A 23,965-nucleotide genomic window follows, 5' to 3' on the forward strand; every position below is an offset into this window, starting at 1 on the left:
CGTTGTCATGAGTCCAAGTGGTTTGCAGCAATTCCCCTATGTCTAAGCTTTGACCAGTCCACGGCCATTGTTCCGACATATGCGGCCCCCCCACAGACCCAGCAATTGCTAACATTTAAAACAGTGGCTATTCTAGAGGTGAGATCAATAAACAGGTTTTGTGTAACATCAGGGAGTTCAATCTGTCCTTCTACCTCTTCGTATTCAGATGGCACTTTAGGGAGCACGACCGTTCCCTGACGGTCTTGCTCTTTCCCCAACCCCCGATCAGGGATCTGTATCTTGGTCTCCTTGACTCTGTCAACCTGCTCCCTGAGCAACACGGAGGATAGGTCCCACCTCCCAGTTTTGCTAATACACACCCAGCGGTCATTTATAGGGCATCCATGGATTTTGCCACCGTATCCTTTATTATATACCTGATAATAGGGTCTCCCAACATTCATGGCGTGCACTCACATCGTAACACCTATCGTCCACATAGGAATGGGACACAAATGATCCCGAATAGATTCGAATCCCAAGTCTTACTGCAGTTCGACATTTGTCACATCTCCCCTCACCCTCCCCCACATACAGGAGTAAACTGATCAATATCCCCACCAATACAGTCCAAGTAGAGTTCATTATTGCTGTCTTTTCAGTTTTACCGACAACGGCTTGTCCCCTTGCTCGCATGTCCAGGTGCTTTCTTCTTCAGGCGGAACAGGCCCCTTTATCCTTGATGCGTGGACCCACCCTTTTTCTTTCGTCCGAACAGCTGCTTCAGTTGTTAACAGAACCAGGAACGGTCCTTCCCACCGCGGCTGGAGCTTTTCGGCCTTCCAGGTCTTAACAAGTATCCAATCTCCGGGCTCCACCTTATGCAGGAGGAAGTCAAGCGGCGGAGTCTGAGCCAGGAGACCTTTCCTCCGGAGTTCTGCAAAAGAACGGGATAAGGCCAGTAAATAGGTTCGGATAAATACATCCCCCCCTTGTAGAGTGGGACATCCATCAACCTTACTCCAATACGGTAATCCGAAGAGCATTTCATAGGGGGGAAACCCCGACATCTCGGCGAGGTGCCGTACGTATCCTCATTAGGGCAATGGGAAGGCACTTTGGCCAGGGTAACTTAGTTTCTAACATCAGCTTAGTCAATTGGGTCTTGAGCGTGCCATTCATTCTCTCAACTCGACCCGAACTCTGAGGATGCCAGGGTGTGTGGAATTTCCATTGGATACCCAGGGCATTACAGATCAAATGGTGTAGCTTAGAAATAAAATGCGTCCCGCAATCGGAGTCAATAGATTCCATTATGCCATATCTCGGGATTATGTTCTCTAACAACAGTCGGGCCACGGTTGGTGCATCGTCTTTGGCAGTTGGGAAAGCCTCTACCCAGTGAGTGAAATGGTCTACTATTACTAGCAGATATTTCCATCTCTGTACTGGGGGTAATTCTGTAAAGTCGACTTGGATCCTCTGAAATGGCCTAATCGCTAGGGGCTGACCACCAGCTGGCATAGAACGCATGGCTTTCTGATTAATACGCCGGCAAGTGGGGCATCCGACTACCTCTTGTTGGGCTAATGTGTATATCCCCCTGCATACATAGTCTCTCAGGATTGTGTCACACATGGCTTGCACCCCCCAGTGGGTCTGATGGTGTAATCGGTGCAGAATACTCCGGGTGATCTGTTTGTTCAGTACTTGTCTCCCATCAGGAACCGTCCACTTCCCGTTAGTATCTAGCCGGGCACCCAATTGATCCATTTTATCAATCTCCCCCTGGGTGAAGACGGGTTGTTTAGCGAGCCCTTCCCGCAACGGTATTAACGTTAACAATTGGACGGATTTTTCGACCGCTGCCCGCTTGGCTTCCTCGTCTGCCAGCCGGTTTCCCACCGCTTCCGGTGTCGACCCCTTCTGGTGACCGGGTACATGGACTACTGCAAGTTCCGTAGGTAACGCCAGGGCTTCCAATGTTAGGCTGATCATTTGTTCGTGAGCTAATTCTTTTCCCCGGGAAGTTATCAATCCTCGCTCTTTCCAGATTTTCCCGAAAGTATGAACGACTCCGTATGCATACTTTGAGTCAGGAGATATGGTTCCCACTTTCTCTTCCAACAACTTTAGGGCCCTCTGGAGGGCGTACAACTCACAGGATTGGGCTGACCACTTCCCGGGCAGTCGTCCAGACTCAATCGTCCGTTTCGTTGCACCATCTATAACAGCATAGCCACTGTATCGTACTCCACTGATGCACCGGGAGGACCCGTCGATATACAGTTCCTGTCCCTCACCCAGCGGGGCTTCTTGCAGGTCCTCTCGGCTCTTGGTCTGCAAGTCCACAAATTCCACACAATCATGCTCCTGTTCCCCGTCTGCAGGACGTCCGTACAGAAACTGGGCTGGGTTGCAACTGAGATCTTTTGCAAAATTGAGATCGTTCCCGGTCATCAAAATCGTCTCATACTTTAGGATGCGAGAGTCTGTTAACCAGCGGTGAGCCTTTTGAGCCAGTATAGTACTAACCGAATGTGGGGAGTATACTGTGATCCTTCCTCCAAAGGTAAGTTTCCGGGCCTCTTCTACTAACATTGCCGTAGCTGCCACTGCCTGTATACAGGTCGGCCATCCACATGACACAGGGTCTAACATTTTTGACAAAAATGCAACCGGCTGACGTTTCCCTGCCCGCAGCTGAGTAAGCACACCCTGGGCAATTCCGCCGGCGCTATTGACATATAACTGGAACGGTTCCTTCAGGGTGGGTAAAGCCAATACCGGAGCTCGAATCAGTTTATTTTTAATAACATTAAATCACTGCTCCTCCTCATCTGACCAGTCCACCTTTTGTCCTTCTTGTCCCAGTTTGTCGTACAAAAATTTTACTAAAGTAGTGTAACTTTCAATCCATATCCGGCAATACCCTACTAGTCCCAGGAATTGTCTGACTTCCTTCTTCGTCCTGGGTATTGGCATACCCGTAATTCCTGATATTCGTTCTGGCGTGATACGGCGGTGCCCCTTACTGACTTGATGGCCCAGATATCTTACTTCTCGCTCCACAAACTGGAGTTTTGTCCTGGAGACGAGTAGGCCCTGTTTCCCCAGGAAGTTCAACAGGGCAACGGTGTCTGCTCGTACCTCCTCTTCTCTTGGTCCTGAGAGTAAGAGATCATCGACATATTGGAGCAATTGATTCTCCGCGTTACACTGAAATCCTCCTAAGATCTGCTCCAGTATTTGTCCAAACAAATTGGGTGACTCCGTGAATCCCTGCGGCAAGACCGTCCATCTTAACTGTCGCTTTCGTCCTGTGAAGGGATTCTCCCATTCAAAGGCAAAAAGGTTCCGACTTTCTTCGTCAAGGGGGCAACTCCAGAAAGCATCCTTCAGATCTATTACGCTGAACCATTCATGTTCGGGGGGAATTTTACTCATTAATGTGTAGGGATTAGGTACCACCGGGTATCTAGCCTGGATTACTTCATTCAACCCCCGCAGGTCTTGCACCAGCCTATATGTCCCGTCCGGCTTCCTCACAGGGAGTATTGGAGTATTGAAAGGGGACATGCATTCCTCCAGTAGTCCATCTGTGATTAATCTTTCTATCACAGGTTGTAACCCCTCCCGTCCTTCCATAGCAATCGGGTATTGTTTCCTTCTTACCGGGCCTCTTCCTGGTAACATGGTGATTTGGAGAGGTTTGATGTTTAGACCCCCTCTGTTCCCCTCTCGGTACCATACTTCCGGGTCTATTTGTTGATCATCTTCTTCGGCGAGGGCGAACAACCTTACCACCATTTCCCCGTTATTTGGTACCGTTCCGATCCCTAGTTTGACCTGCAAGTCTCTTCCTAACAAATTAAACCCCGCCGATGGCAGTAGAAGGAGGTCTCGTTTAGTAGTTCTGTTTTCATACCCAATTTCCACGTCCTCCACCACTGGGACTTGTAATTTCTGTCCTCCAATTCCAGATACCCCCATAACGTTTCCTCCTGCTCGGGTGTCGGGGGGTATTTGGATTATACTCGATCTTTCGGCTCCCGAGTCCACCATAAATGTGATCTCCGATCCTTGGGGCCCTACTTTCAAGTTTACCAGGGGTTCCTGTCGATAGTCCTTTTGCCCCAAGGGTAGGAACCCCCGACCTCCCTAATCTTCCTCCATCAGGGCGTACGACCTCACCTCCCGTTTGTAGCGGGAGCACTCCCGTTTAAAATGTCCCTCTTCATTACAATAGTAACATCTGAGTGTCCTCTTCGTTTCCCTGTCGCGGTCTCGCGTTCCTCCACTCTTCGTTTGTTCCGGCCATGGTTCTCTTTTCTTCTGCTCTTGCCATGACTCTCCCCTTTCCTGTTTCTGCCACGGCTCTCCCTTTTCCTTTCATCCAGCTGTCATTTGTTGCACCGTTTGCATCATTATCTTTGTCGCCTTCCTTTGCTTCTCATCGTCCCTTCTCACAAACACCTTTTGCGCCTCCCGTAGTAATTCACTTAAAGATTTACTATCCCAATCATCCATTTTCTCTAACTTCTTTCGTATGTCCGGCCAGGCTTTTGATACAAACTCTACCCGTATGAGTTGTTGCCCCACGTCCGTCTCAGGGTCCACCCCAGCAAACTGCTGCAAATTCTTCCTAATCCTGTCTAGGAAATCCGTAGGGGTTTCCTCCGGGTTTTGATGATTACCAAAGGCCTTGGTAAAATTGTGCCCCTTCGGGGCTGCGTGTCTTATTCCTTTTATCCAATATTCCCGCATGTCTCTCATGTTGCGCCGTCCTTCCTCCGTGTTCTTATCCCACTCGGGGTCGGTGAGGGGAAACTTCTGCTCCCCTCCTTCTCCCCCCTCTCTCTCCCAGACCAAGAGCGCAGCTTGTCGTATCATCTGACGCTCCTGGCTAGAGAACAATGTTTTCATGATGGAACACATCTCTTCCCACGTGTAAGTATTCGGACCCAGGAACTGATCCAATTGTTCAGCAAGTCCCATGGGGTCCTCTAGTAGACCCTTCATCTCCCTCCTGAAATTCCGTACTTCAGTACTCGTCAAGGGAACGTTCACATATCCCGTCCTTCCCTCCTCGCCCCCCCATGGGCACTTCCCGGAGTGGATTCATTCTTGCAATCGAGACAGGGTTTTGTCTGTGACCCTTTCCAGTTTGAGATCTGGTCTGTACCCCTGAGGTAGTTTGTGGTTCCTCCCCATTTTCTTCCCCTTCCCCTGAATCGTCGTCACCCGAAGGAACATTCTGTGGGGCAGACGGGGTCACGTAGGGCGGCGGTAAGTGATCTAAAGGGTCCCATTCTTTCTGCCCTTTTGAGTCTTTATTAGTTACCTGCATTTGGCAAGATATCGTAACCGGTAGCCAACAAAGGGCATAATCACTTTCTTCCAGATTAACATCAGGTTTTGAATTGACATATAAAATGAGGGCTTGCCGGACCCAGTCTTCGTCAGTACCGAATCTAGGCCACCACACTGAGTCGCCCTGAATAGGTTTCTGGGACCACTTTTGACAGTATTTTACCATCTTCCTTTTAGATTTTCCCTTTCTTCCACCCTGATCCCAATTATTTAGCATTTTCCCTAACGGACTATCGTCAGGTACCCCGGGGTATGTGTCATTGTCCCTGTTTAAGCCTACCTTTCCCTTAATCACCTTAGATCCCTTATTTCCCATTTCCGAGGACTTCGTATTTTTCCCGTGATAATCTATCACAATGTAGCCAATTCCCGGACCTTCAGTCCCGTGATCGCCCAGGTTCCTTTGCAGGCACCCCCGGTCTTTGGATTCCTGTGTCCTACGTCTCTGTGACACAAATCACAGGCACCCCGTAGGTACACGTTCCTCCTCAAACACGGTCTCTGCAAAATCCCTCACAGGCGAGCCCCGGTCTCTAGATTCCTGAGTCCCACGTCTCTGTAGAAAAAATCCACAGGCACCCCGTAGGTACCGAGTCCTCCGGAAACACGGTCCCCGCAAGTTTTTTCTTACCTGGGTTCGGTGCACCGAAATTACTCGATCGTTAACCGTCCCCACTGCCTCGGGTACACCCCTCCTTTGTTTTCCTGAGCCTCCCGGATATCACTCGCTCAAGCCGCGCGGGGCGACAAGCAAGGAATCAGGGACTGCTGAACTCAGCAGGGTGCACCTTCTCCGATATCCTTCCTCAACTCCCCTTGCGGCCGGAGTGTTGATCCTGGATGACGAGCCCCCAAGTTGTTAGAAACGAAAATCGCTTCTCAATAATCGCTCTAGACAAATTCAGGAAAACAAAGTTTTATTAACAAGTCAAGTCTGCAGAGTCGGGCACCCTTAAAGAAAAGGCGCGCTGAGGCTTACAAAGTCTCCCATTATATACAGCACAAGTCCCTCCTCTCCTTGGCTCCAACAAGCCATGACGTTCACATTCTTAAAAACATCATTATTTTTATCACAAAGTCTGCAACAAAAGGCTCCAGAGTCTCCAAAGTTTGTTGTTTTTCTCACCCTGTAGTCTTATCAATCAAAGGCTTTAATTTGAAACAGATTTCTCAAGTCGTTCCCCCATCCTGGAGTCTTATCAGTCAAGGACTCATCCTTCCCTCCTGTGTCAATGGTTTATCAATCAAGGGCTTGTTTGTTTTACTCTGCTCACAAACTGTCAGCATTCTGCACAATTTAAACTAGCCTGCTTGTTTTTACTCTGTTCACAAATTGTCAGCATTCTGCACAATTTAAACTATTCTACTTTTGAGAATATAAAATGTTCTAGAAAAGAAACAAAAGTTTTGTCTTTTATTATAGACCAGTCCGTGGTCCAGGCACATCTTAAAGTTTAAACCGAAATTACCTCTCACAGTTTCCAGGCTTTAATATGTGACCAAATGGCTGACCCAAATCTAATAATTCTCCCACATCATCGCAGGGAATTAAACAAGAAAAATGAAACAAAATGAGAAATAAATAGGTGATCGTGCTTAATGTTTGTTCATTATGAAGTAAACAGGAAATAGCAGTCTCCCAGGATTCTTATGGTGCCCTACTTGAGGAATTCTGTCCAACAAGTTTAATTGGAAGCACTAACTTTCGGAGTGCAGCTCCTTCATCAGGGGATTGTGGAATATAAGATTGTAAGACACAGAATTTATAGCAACAGTTTATAATGTGATGTAACTGAAATTATATATTGAAAAAGACCCGGATTGTTTGTTAAGTCTCTCATCTGTTCGAATGACCATGATAGTTTCAGTTTTTTCAAATGTAAATCACAAAACCTTTTAAAATAGTTAAATCCTCAAGTGAACTTTACCAATTGGTGTCGCGTTAGCCCAGATAATGTATTGAAGGTGTGAGCTCCCCTGTGTGAGACTGTCTGTGCCACAATGGTTAAACTGACTTACAGAATCTTACATGGATTCATGCAGTTTTTGAGCAAAGTAAGACATAATTCTGCAAGTACAAATTCACCCAATAAACTTGTGCGTGTGTGTTTGTGTCTGTGTGTGGAGGGGGGGGGGGGAGAGATGTATATTTGCAGATACATTCTATATGCATTTTTTTAAAGGAAAACTCTGCAGGCAGTCAATACATGTAATAGTTTGTAAATTCGACTTGAAACAGAACCAGTCTGACTCCAGATTGGGAGACAGGCAGACTCTGACATCACACCTTTAATGCATTGTCTGAGCTGAGATAAGACCATAAGACATAGGAGCGGAAGTAAGGCCATTCAGCCCATCGAGTCCACTCCGCCATTTAATCATGGCTTGAGCTTTTGCTATAAAACCTTGTTATCTTGAGAAGGTGACAACAAGATGTTCTGTGATTTACATTGTAATGAGACACGTAACCTATTTGAAAAGGTGGAAGATTGAACAATCCAGATTTGTTCAATATACCATTTCAGTGGCAGGACACTGGACTGTTTTGCTCTAAATTGTGTCTTAGGATCTTATCCTCCACAACCACCTGATGAAGAGGCAGCACTCCAACAGTTACTGCTTCCAAAGAAGCCTGTTGGACTACAACCTGGAGTTGTGTGATTCTAGAATCTGGTTTCTAGTATCTGCAGTCCTTGTTTTTACCTAGTTGATTTTAACCCTACAGTGAATCCTCTTGCAAGGATGCCTGCCTTGAAGAAGTTTTCCTCCTCTCTCTACAAGAATCTCAAGGAATCCCTCTCCCACTGCAACTCCCAACACGTTTCCTCTGCCCTGAAGCTCTTTGACCATGTCCTCAAACAGACTCGCGACCACAGGCACGTTTGTTTCCTTGGTGCCTGCCTCTGTAACCAACTCATCCTACACAGACGCCGGACCACCTTTAAACCAGCAGAGTTCGGATCTGAGCCCTGCAGGCACTCTGCCTCTATTCCTCATGAAGGGCTTTTGCCCGAAAGGAAGATTTTCCTGCTCCTCGGATGCTGCCTGAATTGCTGAGTTTTTCCAGCACCACTCTAATCAAAAGTGGATTGGCCATGTTGAATTAGGGTGGATTGGCCATGCTAAATTACCCATAGTGCCCAAGGATGTGCAGGTTAGGGTGGATTGGCCGTGCTAAATTACCCATAGTGCCCAGGGATGTGCAGGTTAGGGTGGATTGGCCGTGTTAAATTACCCATAGTGCCCAGGGATGTGCAGGTTAGGGTGGATTGGCTCTGCTTTATTCCTGATGAAGGGCTTTTGCCCGAAATGTCGATTTTGCTGCTCCTCGGATGCTGCCTGAACTGCTGTGCTTTTCCAGCACCACTAATCCAAAATCCGGTTTCCAGCATCTGCAGTCATTGTTTTTCCCCATGCTAAATTAGGTTTAATATGCAGGTAAGGTGCATGACTCAGGGATAAATGAAGAGCAATGGGGACAGGGGAATGGGTGCGGGTGGGTGACCCTTGGGAGGGTCGGTGGCCTGCTTCCACACTGTGGGGATTCTCTGAAGGGAGGGATTTTTTGGAAAGTATGTTCTCCTCCCCGTCTGCCGCAGGCGCAGTGCGGCGCCCCGCTGTTAGCCATGCCCCGCCCACTAAGCCGTCACTTTTCCTCGTCCCCGCCCCTAGTTTCTTTGTGACGTCACAAGGCGGAAGTGGCCCTGTCAGTTTCAAAGTGAATCTCCCGCTCTCTGGCCGACTCTTCATCCTGGGAGGGAGGCAGAGATGGGAGGAGGGGAAATTGGTCACTTGTAGCAACTGGAGTGAATGCAGGGAGGGAGCAGCCTCCGCAAACTCAGGTATGTGTCTTAGTTACCCGGGTGAGGAGGGACTGAAGGATAGAGATTGGGAAGGGGGAGGGCTGGATATCTCCTGTTTTGATGTTTAAAATGCACCGGATTCCCACCAGTAACTGCAACAGGTACAAGTACAGCACATGCAATATTCCTCATTGCAGCTTCAAGCCGGTTTTGCATCCTCTGTCCTTCCTCCACTTTGGCTCCAGCACATTCAGCTTCTTTCCCTCATTCACATTCCTCCTTCACCTCCTCCCGATGTTCCAAGCTGATCCTCAAAAGATCGGTTTGTCTCTCCATTCTTTCCCGGTGGCCCCATTACTCTTGTCTATTTCTTGCTTTATTCAGCCTTGTGCGTGAACAACGTGTTAGCGTATATCCTCTCACTGCCAGCTACTTCCTTGTTTGCGAAAGCAACATTTCCTCCCATTTTTCGCCGACACTGAGCCTTCTGACCTCCCTGATTGTGTTTTTTTTTGTTTTTGCAGAAGCAGGGAACAGATGCTTATAACTGTTTGTACAAGCATGTCTAGCTTAACCTCCACCCCCTCCCCTCACAGCACCTTATCTGTTTGTCTGTAACATCTACCATTTGCAGGCACATTTCATGTATGCACATTTTAGCTAATACAAAAGCAATTTTTCATTCTTGTTAACTCCACTCTTGGCTGAAACAATTATACACTGGCGTTAGTTCATTTACCTTGCAGAAGCAATTCTGGTTGCAGAAGTAACACTGCTTTAATTATATCCCACAGGGGTGACCCCTTGTATAAATAATGTGGGGCATGTCGATGATAAATAGACAAGATCTTTGATCTGGGATTGCTCATAGGTTTAGGGTGAGATTTAAAAGAAACCTAAGGGGCAACTCCTATGCACAGAGGGTGGTGTGTGTAAAGAATGAGCTGCCAGAGAAAGTGGTGACTGCTGGTACAATTACAACCTTTTAAAAGGTATCTGGATGGGTATATGTTGGGAAACATTTAGAGGGACATGGACCAAGTGCTATCAAATGGGACGAGATTGATTTAGGATATCTGGTCAGCATGGACTGAAGGGACTGTTTCTGTGCTGTACATCTGTGATTCTGGCTTGCTACGAATGTTTGTCACATCTGTATGTTCAGTTTTTCCCTGGTGTTGGTGTTAATGCCTTGGTGTCTTATTTTGCTCCCCACATCCTGGGGACATTAACCATTTCCTGTCTGGTTGTTCTGATCTGGACTGCTGTCTGGATCTTCGGATTTCTGGGATTGGTCAATAAACACACCTGGAAGTGACTTTGTCAATTATACAAGCAATAGTTTATTCTTTGATATGGCCCGGACGGTAGACTATGATCAGCCCAGAAGGATTAGATTAGATTAGATTCCCAACAATGTGGAAACAGGCCCTTTGGCCCAACCAGTCCACACCGATCCTCTGAAGAGTAGCCCACCCAGACCCATCTCCCTCTAACCAATGCACCCAACATTATGGCCAATTCACCACATCTGCACATCTTTGGATTGTGGGAGGAAACCCACGCAGACATGGGGAGAATGTGCAAACTCAACCCAGCCAGCCCCCCAAGGCTGGAATCGAATCTGGGACCCTGGTGCTGTGAGGCAGCAGTGCTAACCACTGGGCCACCGATGAGTACTCCTAGAGTGCCAAAAGAATCCGCCGACTTTTAGAGTTTGGATAGAACTTATGTACATTGTTTAGAGTCAGACATTGGTTGTTACTATATGATCATGCTCAATCAGATCCCGCAAGGTCCTCATGCATTTTTGACTTAGCCTAGGGTGGCACGGTGGCTCAGTGGTTAGCACTGCAGACTCACAGCACCAGGTTCGATTCCAGCCTTGGGTGACCGTGTGTGTGGAGTTTGCACATTCTCCCCGTGTCTGCGTGGGTTTCCTCCGGGTGCTCCGGTTTCCTCCCAGCGTCCAAAGATGTGCAGGTCAGGTGGATTGGCCATGCTAAATTGCCCATGGTGTTAGGTGCATTAGTCAGACGAAAAATGGTTCTGGATGGGTTACTGTTTGGAGGGTCAGTGTGGACTGGTTGGGCCGAAGGGCCTGTTTCCAAACTGTAGGGAATCTAATCCAATCTAATCTATCATAATTTCTTGTAGACAACTTGTTCTTGGAATCATATTTGTCCTGTCTGGCGGTTAGGATTAAACCGTTACTTCTGCGTTTAATGGTTAGGTTCACATTTGCAGTTTTTTTCACTGGATTGACATCAGTCTGTGGTTTCTTGTTTGTTCTGAGTCGTGGGTATCTGCCTGACTCAGTCCCACCGAGTTAGCCAAGCAGAAGCCATTTTGTCCTACCTCCTATGTTAAAGTGGAGATTTGAGGTGGCCCAGGGAATCCTTTGAGAACTCAGACCTGTAAAGCCTCTCTCTTGGTTTGTCCTGGAGATCATACTCTTTGGAAACCTGGAATAAAAATCTCTCATCATAAAGTCCCAAAATGCAATTCAATTCAATCCATAGCAGATAATCACTAAGTTAATTCTCTATGGGATTCAACAGCCTCAGCACTAAAATGGTCTCTCTCTCTCGTGTCCTTTTGAAATCTCAAGACAGCAAAGATTTATTTTGTGATTGCCCCGCTTGCAAGGGGTAGTAAGAATCCGTTACAATGGACAAGCTCCACCCATTAATTACAAAGCTATGGATAGTACCGAGTCTTGTTTCAGGGTCAGATTCAAAGACTATCATTCATTTCACAAGGGAACGGCTGTGAATGTTATCACTTGGGGTCTTGTTCACACAGATTCACCGATGCTGAGGTAAACGTTCTTAATTGCCTTACAGCATCCTGTTATCACTTGGTGAGCCCACGTGTCCCTATCTTTAAGTTCTCTCCTCTTTCTGAACCTTCCTGCCTATTTATTTTCTAGTGCAGTAAATGTATTCAATAATTCAGCATTACATTTGAGTCTGGATGTTTAAAGGCAAGTTTTAAGGCTATAGACTTTATCACCCAGATGCCCCCACCCTCATGCCTCCCTTTGATTGCACTGCGATCACTGAAAAGAGAAGGCTAGTCCAAACGAATGCCCTTCAAGGTGGTCCAGCCATCAACATCCTGTAGAGCGGCACCACCATCTTCGCAGCTCATCTGGTCATATTTATCATCGCCATCGACACTTGTGGGTGAGCCATCGGATCGCAAAAGGAGCATCTTCTGGGGCAAATCCATATCACTAAGGGACCTCATAAGCCTAGTAATTAAATACCTAACAATACCAATACCAACAACAGACAAGGCTAAATTGATAAGCCAATTGTACCATCAGCCCGATCTGCTGTTTCCCCAACTGGTCCCTTCAGTCATTCTGTCAAGGAATACCTGGATCTCTTCTTGTATCTTAGTAATATTGCCAGTGAGATCGGGAATGCCCATAGTGCATTTATCTGGGACAATGGTGCAGACCTCACCCTCCTGCGGGAGTATATAGTCTAAAGCATACCGATTCTGCACAGAGTAAAGACACAGGTCTGATAATCCCAGTTTACTCTGTTTCAGAGCCTCTTTAGTCTTATTTCCTCGAATGGTCAGGCTGTCAAAGAGGGAATTGCGGTTCTGTTGACTTGTCACCCCTGCCAATCCTTCTAACCCCAGGGTACTCTGGATTCCCCAGCCTATCGGGTGTCCTGTATTGTCACCCAGTCCCTTGGGGTCCTTCCAGTTGGAGCAAGGTTGGCTGAGACCGACCGCTGCATCCTCCTCAGATGGAGGTTCCATCGACTTGTCCACTGGCCAGGACAAGGTACTGTTGTGGGAACAAGGGCTCCGATAGTGACCTTATGAGGGACATCTTTGTCATCAAGGACAAGGAAATTGGTAGCTTTACCTTAGCTGAAGAAATAATAGTCTGGTTTGATTTATATTACGGAGAGTTTGTCAAAATAGGTTACTGAAATGTTACAGCAGGGGGTCTGGTCAGGTCTACAGGAGTAAAGGGTCGATGTTTTGCAAGAGGAGTTGCTTGAGCGCTGTAAAAAATGGGCCAAGTGACTCGAGCACTCGCACTGTATGGGAGACAATGGTCCTCAGAATGCTGTTCCCATTGGGCTCTCCCTTAGATCTATTGTACATGGTCTTGGTGACAGAATCAGGTTCTGAAAAGAGAAAAGGCCTATAAATGCACAAGGGAAGGGTTCCGTTCCAAGTCCATGTGCCACATAAGGCCTGCTGTACCCCAGCCAGTGTTACACCAGCTGTTTGTATACACAGACCGGAGGTATTGGAAAGTGATATTTCTCTTCGCAGGGTCGGCAGTAGGAAGTCTGACAAATGGAATGGAATCGGGGATTGGGGACGGGGCAAGTAAGTCATCTCCCAATAGAGATGAGTAACATGCTACTGCCTCTGGGGTGAAGAGCGTTCTGTGGGCCTGTATCAATAAGTTGTTTGTGGATTGAGGAGTTTCCCCTATCAGGCTTCCCTTTTCTCAAGTTGGCCCGACCTGCAAAAAGGGATGGTGTTCCTGAGTTGATCATTTTTATCCTCACTAGGCTTGCATCTGCAGGTAAAATCAAAAAAAACATGGTAACGACATGGTAACTCCCACTGATTTCTACTGTCCAGATGGACCATCAGGTCTTTCTGATGTAAGAGTCCATTGCAATAATCAATCTTCATCATGTTCCACACGTCAAAGGCGTCTGGTCCGGTGCACTGGACAAATTCATCTCAGCATGGGTGGTGGATAAACTCTGATCATTCCTGGTCGCATCCATACTTAGTAGCTTTCCCCATCAGGATGTTGTATGTGATCAGAAAGGTGAGGAGATAAGCGATCACCCACATGTCCCTCCTCTTAGTTCAAGTATCTGTCATAAGATTAACATGAAAATAACAGCAAGATTCAAAAACCCAACTGGACAGGGTTCACTCCTTTTGTTAGGATTCCAGGATTCTCTCCTCCTCTTCCCCCCTCTTGATTGGTGCGGTCAATCAATTTACAATGGTGCAGTTGGACCCAAGCTGAGCACCCAGCGACTGTGACCGCTGTGGGGGTGGGAAGTAAAACCTGGAAGGGGCCATCCCAACGAGGATAGAGACCTTTGCCAGTCCAGTTCTTGACAAGCACCAACGAACCAGGTTCTACCCGTGACGAGGCTGAAAGGGAGGGAACATCGCTGTAGGCCGCACGCTCCTGGGAGTGAAAGGCACGCATAACACTAGTTAGAGCAAGAACATAATCATTCATTGCTTCGGTCATGTGGTGGAAGTGGACTGAGAAGGGAGCTGAATTGTTCCAAGGGGTACGGAGGGGGTGACCAGAGAGACTCTCAGCTGGAGACAGTTGTATCTTGCCCACAGATATGGATCGCATCTGGAATAAGGCCACAGGGATTAGCATAACCAGGAGAGGCCAGACTGGGCCATTAATTTGGCAAGTTTAGTCTTGAGCCTGGTTAAAACATTCAACAAGTCCGGCCGCCTGAGGATGAGAAGCACCATGCAGTTGCCGACAAATACAAAGCTGGGAACAGAGTTCTCCGTTAATATTACCTACAAAGTGTGGTCCATTGTCGGAGCTAATGCACGCAGGTATACTGAAGCAGGGAATTATTTCCTTAAACAAAATCTTCACTACAGTCTCAGCAGTAGTGTTAGGAGGAAGTTAGGCTTCAATCCACTTCGAAAAGACATCAGCAATAAGCAAAACATATTGATAGCAACTCAACTCATTTCTACAACTCAATGAAGTCCAGTTGAAGTGTCTGCAAGGGACCCTCCAGCAAGGGAGTTCTCGTAGAGATACTTGAACTAAGAGGTGGGGCATCGCCTACCCACTGACCTGTTTGATCACGTACAACATCCTGATCGGGAAAGCCACTGACTGAGTATCGATGCAATCTGGAACGATCTGAGATTATCCTGGTGTCATCTAGTGCACCAGACCAGACGCTTTCAACGTGGGTCACTTGAGCGATGGCATGAGCTGCCAGAGGAAGTGGTGGGTGCTGATACGATGACAAGTTAATAGGCTCCTGGACGGGCATCTGAATATGAAGGGTTCAGATGGGTCAGGGCCAAGTGATGGCAAATGCAACTGGAGTCATAGAGATGGACAGCACAGAAACAGACTCTTCGGTCCTACTCGTCCTTGCTGACAAGATAGCCAACCCAATTTAGTCCCAGCTGCCAGCACCCGGCTCCCATAGGGGCCAAGTGATGGCAAACGTGACTAGATTAATTTAGGATATCTGGGCAGGTTGGGCCAAAGGGTCTGTTTCCGTGCTGTGTGACTCTCATTGTCTTCAGTGGAAGTAGAAGTATGGTTGTGAAAGCTGGACTTTCAGACCATGTTTTGCCCTGACTGGGAGCAGAAGAGTTTGACTGAAGTGTGTTGGTGTTAATGCCTCGATGTCTCATTTTACTCCCACCTTCTCGGGGTCATTAACCATTTTGTGTCTGGTCCTTCCTCAAGAAGCTGCATTTCAGGTTCACCCTGAATGGACACTTTTTTTTTGCTTCCCAAAATCAGACCTGCTCACTCTCAGCAGGATCCCAGCGTTGTGAAAGATATTAACTTTCAGGTGGAGGTATCCAAAATTCAGAGAGATGTCAGTCTTGATGTTTTTGCTTTTTCTGCCCCTGTAAGATCCTGAATCAGCACCTTCAGGAGAATTAGTTAGAGCGGAGTGAGAACAGAGGGGGAGAGAGAGGGGGATGGTACTTTCAATTTTGTGGAATAACAAAAGAATATTCCACAGAAAGTAGAATTGTTTGTTCTGAATTTCTACCCTGCACTGATAGTGATGACTTTTGTAATCTCTTTTTGCAGAGTATTTGAAAATCTGAAGACTGAAGTTTCAAAATCAACAGATGAAGGGCTTATGCCTGAAACATTGACTCTCCTGCTAGTCGGATGCTGCCTGACCTGGTGTACTTTTTCAGCGCCACATTTTTCGACTGACTGTCCAGCGTCTGCAGTCCTCACTTTGATGTCAATGTCTGACAGTCACTCAATCCATCAGGACCACAACGGTTTTTGACTGTGATTTCTGTGAGAGGGATCAATGCTTCTTGGTTCCTGTTTGAGGACGTTTTCAGCATCAGTGGGACTGGACGAGAGACCCCACTGTTGCAGCGCACTGTGGGTGGAGCCTGAAACAGTTATACGGCCTGGAAAAGGGATTTCACGGCAGGGAGGGGCTCTGCACGTGTTTGTGTGCAGCTGAAGCTGTGGCCATGGAGAAACCTGAGGAATCTCACCCCGTGGAGAAACCATGGAAGTGTGGCGACTGTGGGAAAGGCTTCCATGTCCCGTTTGCCCTGGAGACCCATCGGCGCAGTCACACCGGGGAGAGGCCATTCCCCTGCACCGACTGCGGGAAGGCCTTCAGCACATCCTCCCACCTGCTGACCCACCAACTGGTCCACACGGGGGAGAGGCCGTTCACCTGCTCTCAGTGTGGCAAGGGCTTCACCTGCTCCTCCCACCTGCAGAGGCACCAGCGGGTCCACACGGGGGAGAGGCCCTTCAGCTGCCTCGAGTGCAGGAAGGTCTTCAGCGCATCTTCCTCCCTGCGGACCCACGAGCGGATCCACACGGGGGAGAGGCCGTTCACCTGCTCTCAGTGCGGGAAGGGCTTCAGCGCATCTTCCTCCCTGCGGACCCACGAGCGGATCCACACCGGGGAGAGGCCGTTCACCTGCTCTCAGTGTGGGAAGGGCTTCACCACCTCCTTCAAGCTGCAGACCCACCAGCGGGTCCACACGGGGGAGAGGCCCTTCACCTGCTCTCAGTGCGGGAAGGGCTTCACCTGCTCCTTCAATCTGCGGAAGCACCAGTGGGTCCACACGGGGGAGAGGCCCTTCAGCTGCCCTGAGTGCGGGAAGGCCTTCAGCACATCTTCCTCCCTGCTGACCCACCAGCGTGTCCACACCAGGGAGAGGCCGTTCACCTGCTCTCAGTGCGGGAAGGGCTTCACCTGCTCCTCCAACCTGCGGAACCACCAGTGGATCCACACGGGGGAGAAGCCCTTCACCTGCTCTCAGTGTGGGAAGGGCTTCACCACCTCCTCCAACCTCCAGACCCACCAGCGGGTCCATACAGGGGAAAGGCCCTTCACCTGCTCTCAGTGTGGGAAGGGCTTCACCACCTCCTTCAAGCTGCAGAGCCACCAGTGGATCCACACCGGGGAGAGGCCCTTCACCTGCTCTCAGTGCGGGAAGGGCTTCAGCACACCTTCCTCCCTGCTGACCCACCAGCGTGTCCACACCGGGGAGAGGCCATTCACCTGCTCTCAGTGTGGGAAGGGCTTCACCACCTCCTGCAAGCTGCAGAGCCACCAGTGGATCCACACCGGGGAGAGGCCCTTCACCTGCTCTCAGTGCGGGAAGGGCTTCAGCACTCCTTCCTCCCTGCTGACCCACCAGCGGGTCCACACCGGGGAGAGGCCATTCACCTGCTCTCAGTGTGGGAAGGGCTTCAACTGCTCCTCCAACCTGCAGACCCACCAGCGGGTCCACACCGGGGAAAGGCCCTTCAGCTGCCCTGAGTGCGGGAAGGCCTTCAGCACATCTTCCTCCCTGCTGACCCACCAGCGTGTCCACACCGGAGAGAGGCCGTTCACCTGCTCTCAGTGTGGGAAGGGCTTCAGCACCTCCTTCCAGCTGCAGAGCCACCAGTGGATCCACACGGGGGAGAGGCCCTTCACCTGCTCTCAGTGCGGGAAGGGCTTCAGCACATCTTCCTCCCTGCTGACCCACCAGCGTGTCCACACCGGGGAGAGGCCGTTCACCTGCTCTCAGTGTGGGAAGGGCTTCACCACCTCCTTCAAGCTGCAGAGCCACCAGTGGATCCACACGGGGGAGAAGCCCTTCACCTGCTCTCAGTGCGGGAAGGGCTTCACCACCTCCTCCAACCTCCAGACCCACCAGCGGATCCACACGGGGGAGAGGCCCTTCAGCTGCCCCGAGTGCGGGAAGACCTTCAGCAATTCCTCCAACCTCCAGACCCATCAGCGGGTCCACACGGGGGAGAAGCCCTTCAGCTGCCCCGAGTGCGGGAAGGGCTTCAACTGCCCCTCCAACCTCCAGACCCACCAGCGGATCCACACGGGGGAAGAGGCCCTTCAGCTGCCCCAAGTGCGGGAAGGCCTTTACCCAGGTCTCCCACCTGCGGAAGCACCAACGAGTTCACGTGCCATCGCAGGGGGATTGAAGGAATGACGGCCGAGTGCCATTATCGACTGGACTATCAACCCGGTTCCGGGGACTCCCGGGTTCGAATCCCACCACGACAGATGGCAGAATTGGTATTCGGTCAGAAATGTGGAGTTCAGAATCTAACGATGAGACCGTTTCAGGGAGGGGATGGTGCGGGGGAGAAAGCCCCCATCTGATTCCCTCCCTCCCTTGTTAGGGAAGGGAACCGCCGTTGTGGGAAAGGATTCACTCAGTCGTTCCAGCTGCATCCTTTACCCGGTCTGGCCTACACGTGACTCCAGACCCACAGCAGTGTGGTTGACTCTACACTGCCCCTTCCTGGCAAATGAGCGGGGAGAAACTTACTTGGAGACAGGGTATGGGTTGAAATTGCTGAGTGAGGCAATACTTCCTCCCGGGTTATGGCTGTACCAAGGATCCGATTACAAAGGGACAACTTGGTGCTGGCCAATAGTAAAGACAGCGTGGTGAGGAGGGAAAGTGTGGTGGCAGGGGGAGGTGTGGTGTGTGTACTTTGACCTTGAGCTGTTCAAAAAGCAGATACTTTTTCCCTGCCTTTTTTTGCTGGGGGGATCTGAAGCTGTAACAAAGTTGGGTTGCAACAAAGGTTACCTGAACTTACCACCAGGCTCAGACTCTCATTGAAAGCTTTGAGCTCCAAGAGGTTTTTGTTTTAAAGCTGCTCATTTCTTTCAGCCTCCTGCACTAAATTTAGAACATAGAACAAACAACATAGAACAATACAGCGCAGAACAGGCCCTTCGGCCCTCGATGTTGCGCTGATCTGTGAAGTATTCTCGGCTCATTCCCTGACATTATCCCAAAATCATCCATGCACTTATCTAAGGATTGTTTAAATCTCCCTAATGTGGCTGAGTTGACGACCTTCGCAGGTAGGGCATTCCACGCCCTTCCCACTCTCTGCATAAAGAACTTGCCTCTGACATCTGTCTTAAATCTATCACCCCTCAATTTGTACAGGTTGCAGAGGGACTTGGATAAACTGCAGAATTGGGCTGAGAGGTGGCAAATGGAGTTCAATGCAGCTAAATGTGAGGTGATTCACTTTGGGAAGCTGATGTCACCATCCTCGGAAAAAGTCTTTCACTGTCTTCCCTATCTAATCCTCTGATCATCTTATATATCTCTATCAAATCCCCCCTAAGCTGCCTTCTTTCCAATGAGAACAGACCCAAGTCTATCAGCCTTTCCTCATAAGACCCTCCCTCCAGACCAGGCAACAACCTGGTAAATCCCCTCTGCACCTTTTCCAATGCTTCCCACATCCTTCCTGAAATATGGGGACCAGAACTATACACAATATTCCAAGTGTGGCTGCTCCAGCGTTTTGTATAGTTGCAGCATGATATTGCGGTTCCGGAACTCAATCCCTCTACCCAATGAAACCTAACACACTGTATGCCTTCTTAACAGCACTATCCACCTGAGTGGCAACTTTCAGGGATCTATGCACATGGCCTTCCTGTTATTCTTCCCAAAGTGAATCACCTCACATTTAGCTGCATTGAACTCCATTTGCCACCTCTCAGTCCAATTCTGCTAATCCATCCACCTATGCCTGCATCTAAGTAATTTATAAAAACGTCTCCAAGGGACCCACCAGCAAGGAAGTTCTCGTAGAGATACTTGAACTAAGAGGTGGGGGATCGCCTACCCATGGACTTGTTTGATCACGTACAACATCCTGATCGGGAAAGCCACTGACTGAGTATCGATGCGATCTGGAATGATCTGAGATTATCCTGGTGTCATCTGATGCACCAGATCAGACGCTTTCAACATGGAGTCGCTTGAGCGATGGCTCAAGCTGCCAGAGGAAGTGGTGGGTGCTGATACGATGACAAGTTAAAAGGCTCCTGGAAGGGCATCTGAATATGAAGGGTTCAGATGGGTCAGGGCCAAGTGATGGCAAATGCAACTAGAGTCATAGAGATGTACAGCACAGAAACAGACCCTTCGGTCCAACTCGTCCTTGCTGACAAGATAGCCAACACAATTTAGTCCCAGCTGCCAGCACCCAGCCCCCATAGGGGCCAAGTGATGGCAAACGTGACTAGATTAATTTAGGATATCTGGGTAGGTTGGGCCAAAAGGTCTGTTTCTGTGCTGTGAGACTCTAATTGTCTTCAGTGGAATCAGAAGTGTGGTTGTGAAGGCTGGACTTTCAGAGCATGTTTTGCCCTGACTGGGAGCAGAAGAGTTTGACTGAAGTGTGTCGGTGTTAATGCCTTGACGTCTCATTTTACTCCCACCTTCCCGGGGTCGATAATCATTTTGTCTGGTTCTTCCTCAAGAAACTGCATTGCAGGTTCACCCTGAATTGACACGTTTTTTTTTGCTTCCCAAAATCAGACCTGCTCACTCTCGGCAGGATCCCAGTGTTGTGAAAGATATTAACTTACAGGTGGAGGTATCCAAAATTCAGAGAGATGTCAGTCTTGACGTTTTTGCTTTTCTGCCCCTGTAAGATCCTGAATCAGCACCTTCAGGAGAATGAGATAGAGCAGAGTGAGAACAGAGGGGGAAGAGGGTGTGGAAGTGCTTTCAATTTTGTGGAACAACGAAAGAAAAGAATATTCCACAGAAAGTAGAATTGCTTGTTCTGAATTTCTACCCTGCACTGATAGTGATGACTTTTGTAACCTGTTTTTAAGTGTATTGGAAGATCTGAAGACTGAAGCTTCAAAATCAACAGATGAAGGGCTTAAGCCCAAAACATTGACTCTCCTGCTCCTCTGATGCTGCCTGATCGGTTGTGCTTTTCCAGCGGCACACTTTTTGACACTGACTCTCCAGCGTCTGCAGTCCTCACTTTGACATCAATGTCTGACAGTCACTCAATCCATCGGGACCACAACAATTTTCAACTATGATTCTGTGAGAAGGAGCAAAGTTTTGGTTCCTGTTTGAGTACGTTTTCAGCATCCGTGGGACTGGATGAGAGACCCTACTTTTGAAGTGCACTGAGTGTTGAGCCTGGGAAGAGGAATTCACGGTGGGGAGGGGCTCCACACGCATTTGTGTGTAACTAAAGCTTCGGCCATGGAGAAACCCGAGGAATCCAGCCCCGTGGAGAAACGATGGAAGTGTGGCGACTGCAGGAAAAGCTTCTGTGTCCCATCTGTCCTGGAGACTCATCGGCGCAGCCACACCAGGGAGAGCCCGTTCCCCTGTCCCGCCTGCGGGAAGGGCTTCAGCACTTCTTCCACCCTGCTAACCCACCAGCGGATCCACACTGGGGAGACGCCCTGCAGCTGCCCCGGGTGCGGGAAGAGATTTACCCAGGCCTCCAGCCTGCTGACCCTCCAGCGGATCCACACAGGAGAGAGGCTCTTCAGCTGCCCCCTGTGCGGGAAGGGCAATTACAAAGGTGGAAATGTGTTGCTGGAAAAGCACAGCAGGTGAGGCAGCATCTAGGAAGGGCTAATGCCCGAAACGTCGATTCTCCTGTTCCCTCGATGCTGCCTGACCTGCTGCGCTTTTCCAGCAACACATTTCCATCTCTGATCTCCAGCATCTGCAGACCTCACTTTCTCCCCAATTACAAAGGGACAACTTGGTGGTGACCAATAGTAAAGAAGTGAGGTGGGTTGGGGGGTGGTGGGGTAGCGTGTGCGCTTTGACCTTGAACTGTTTAAAAAGCAGCTACTTTTCCTCTGCCTTTTTGCTGAGGGGGTTTGAAGCTGTAACAAAGTTGGATCTCAATAAAAGTTACCTGAATTTACCCCCCGCTCAGACTCTCATTGAAAGCTTTGAGCGCCAAGGTTTTTGTTTTAAAGCTGCTCATTTCTTTCAGCTTTCTGCACTAAGCTTCCAATGTCGCGTATCAGATGGATCAGAATGAGCAGCCAGTTTCGTTAGAAAGTGAATTTTTCAGGAGTGCATAGTGTGTCATTTCATCGGCGTTGTAAAGTTTACTGGCAGCATTGGGAGGTGTGGGTTGTGCTCACTAGAAATTATGTGGAGGAGCGGGTGGTGGACTCGCCTGGACGAAGTTAAAAATCACACAACACCAGGTTATAGTCCAACAGGTTTATTTGGAAGTGAGAGCTTTTGGAGCACTGCTGCTTCATCGGGTAGCTGTGGAGACAGGATCATAAGACACAGATTTTATAGCAAAAGATCCCAGTGTCATGCAACTGATAGGATATATTGAACAAACCAAGATTGTTGTTAAGTCTTTCACCTTTTAGAATGCGTTGCAGGTTTCAGTTCATTAATATGTAAATCCCATAACATCTTTTGATTCACATTCTCAAGATGACTTCAGTTTTTTTTGAAAAAAGTCACAACTCAGCCCAGACAGCCCAGATAAAGGTGTGAGGTTCGAGTCTGTCAATGTCCCAATTTTGAATCAGACTGGTTCTATTTCCAAAGTATGAATTTATAAAATATTACATGGATTGACTGCCTGCAGACTGTGTACTTGTTGAGCAAAATTGAATGTATCTGCAAATATAATTCTGCCAATACAAATTTGCTCAAAAAGTGATATGTGAGTTTATGCATGAGTGCACATAAGAGTGTGTTGGGGGTGTATGTGCGCGTGTCTGAGAGCACGTGTGTATGAGTGAGGTATGAATAAAAGCAAGGGCTTGTGTTTTGCTAAAGCAAGGACAGTCAGGACTTGTACAGTTAATGGTAGGGCCCTGTGTCATGCTGTGAGAGAGAGACATGGTGGGGTTCAGGTACACAGTTCTTTCAAAGTTGCTTCGCTGCGAGACAGGGTGGTTAAGAAGGCGTTTAGCACACTTGCCTTCATTGTTCACCCCATTGAGTATAGGAGTTGGGACATCATGTTGAGGTTGTACAGGATGTTGGTGAGGCCACTTTCAGAGTACCGAGTATGGTTCTCGTGTCCCTGTAATAGGAAGAATACTATTAGAGAGGGTTCGGTAAAGATTTACCAGGATGTTGCCAGGACTGGAGAGTTTGAGTTATAATGACAGGCTGGGACTTTTTTCACTGGAGCACAGGAGGTTGGGGGGTGATATCATGGAGATTGATAAAATCACGAGGAGTGGAGGTAAGGTGAATAGCAAAGGGCTCTTCCTTAGCGTTGGGGAGCTCAAGACTAGGGGGCATATTGCTTTAAAGTGACAGGAGAGAGATTTAAAAGGAACCTGAGGGGCAACGTTTTGACAGAGGATGGTTGACACGTGGAATGAACTTGCTGAGGATGTGGTCAATGCAGGTACGTTTACAAAGTCTAAACGACATTTGGATGGGGACATGAAGAGAAAGGTTTAGAGTGAGGCTAGTTTAGTTTGGGAACCCTGGTCGCCATGGATGAATTGGACCAAAGAATCTATTTCTATGCTGTCTTCCTCTCTGAACCAGAAGTGATCTTATTGAAACCAGTAGAATTCTGAAAGGGGCTTGACAGGATAGATGCCAATAAAATGCTCCTTTGTGGTGGGAGTCATAGAATCCCAACAATGCGGAAACAGGCCATTCAGCCCTTCTATTCCACACTGGCCCTCTGAACAGCATCCCACCCCCTTATTCAGTATTTCCCATGGTCAATCCACCCCAAGTTTCACATCCCTGGTCACTATGGG

The 23,965-nt window shown here is 48.6% G+C and overlaps 2 protein-coding genes across 7 annotated transcripts in view; one reads left to right on the top strand and one right to left on the bottom strand.

Annotated features, from left to right (window-relative positions):
• LOC148145025 (uncharacterized) overlaps positions 1–23,225 on the top strand; it is a 161,548-nt gene extending 138,323 nt beyond the window's left edge. For 2 of the 3 annotated variants that reach the window (XM_087975479.1, XM_087975478.1), the window contains exon 2: positions 15,994–23,225. In XM_087975479.1, coding sequence (XP_087831605.1) covers positions 16,401–18,386 — 1,986 coding nt within the window. In that variant the 5' untranslated portion in view covers positions 15,994–16,400 and the 3' untranslated portion in view covers positions 18,387–23,225. Of the gene's footprint in view, positions 1–9,126; positions 9,198–15,993 lie in introns of those variants that run through there. The other variant, XM_087975480.1, reaches the window with a different exon arrangement.
• Positions 1–23,965, bottom strand: part of LOC148145026 (uncharacterized) — a 60,817-nt gene that overhangs the window by 31,994 nt on the left and 4,858 nt on the right. The window contains exons 2-4 of one of the 4 annotated variants that reach the window (XR_015751681.1): positions 11,517–11,623; positions 5,987–6,246; positions 783–919 (exon numbers count right to left, since the gene is read on the bottom strand). The exons of 1 other annotated variant lie outside the window; for it this stretch is intronic. The gene's annotated coding sequence lies outside the window, so the exon portion shown is untranslated. Of the gene's footprint in view, positions 1–782; positions 920–5,986; positions 6,247–11,516; positions 11,624–23,965 lie in introns of those variants that run through there. 2 more of the 4 variants (XR_015751682.1, XR_015751683.1) reach the window with 2 other exon arrangements.

This window comes from Chiloscyllium plagiosum, unplaced genomic scaffold, assembly GCF_037043375.1.
Source record: "Chiloscyllium plagiosum isolate Xiang-an unplaced genomic scaffold, Cpla_swu_hap1 HiC_scaffold_27, whole genome shotgun sequence".
NCBI lineage: Eukaryota > Metazoa > Chordata > Chondrichthyes > Orectolobiformes > Hemiscylliidae > Chiloscyllium > Chiloscyllium plagiosum.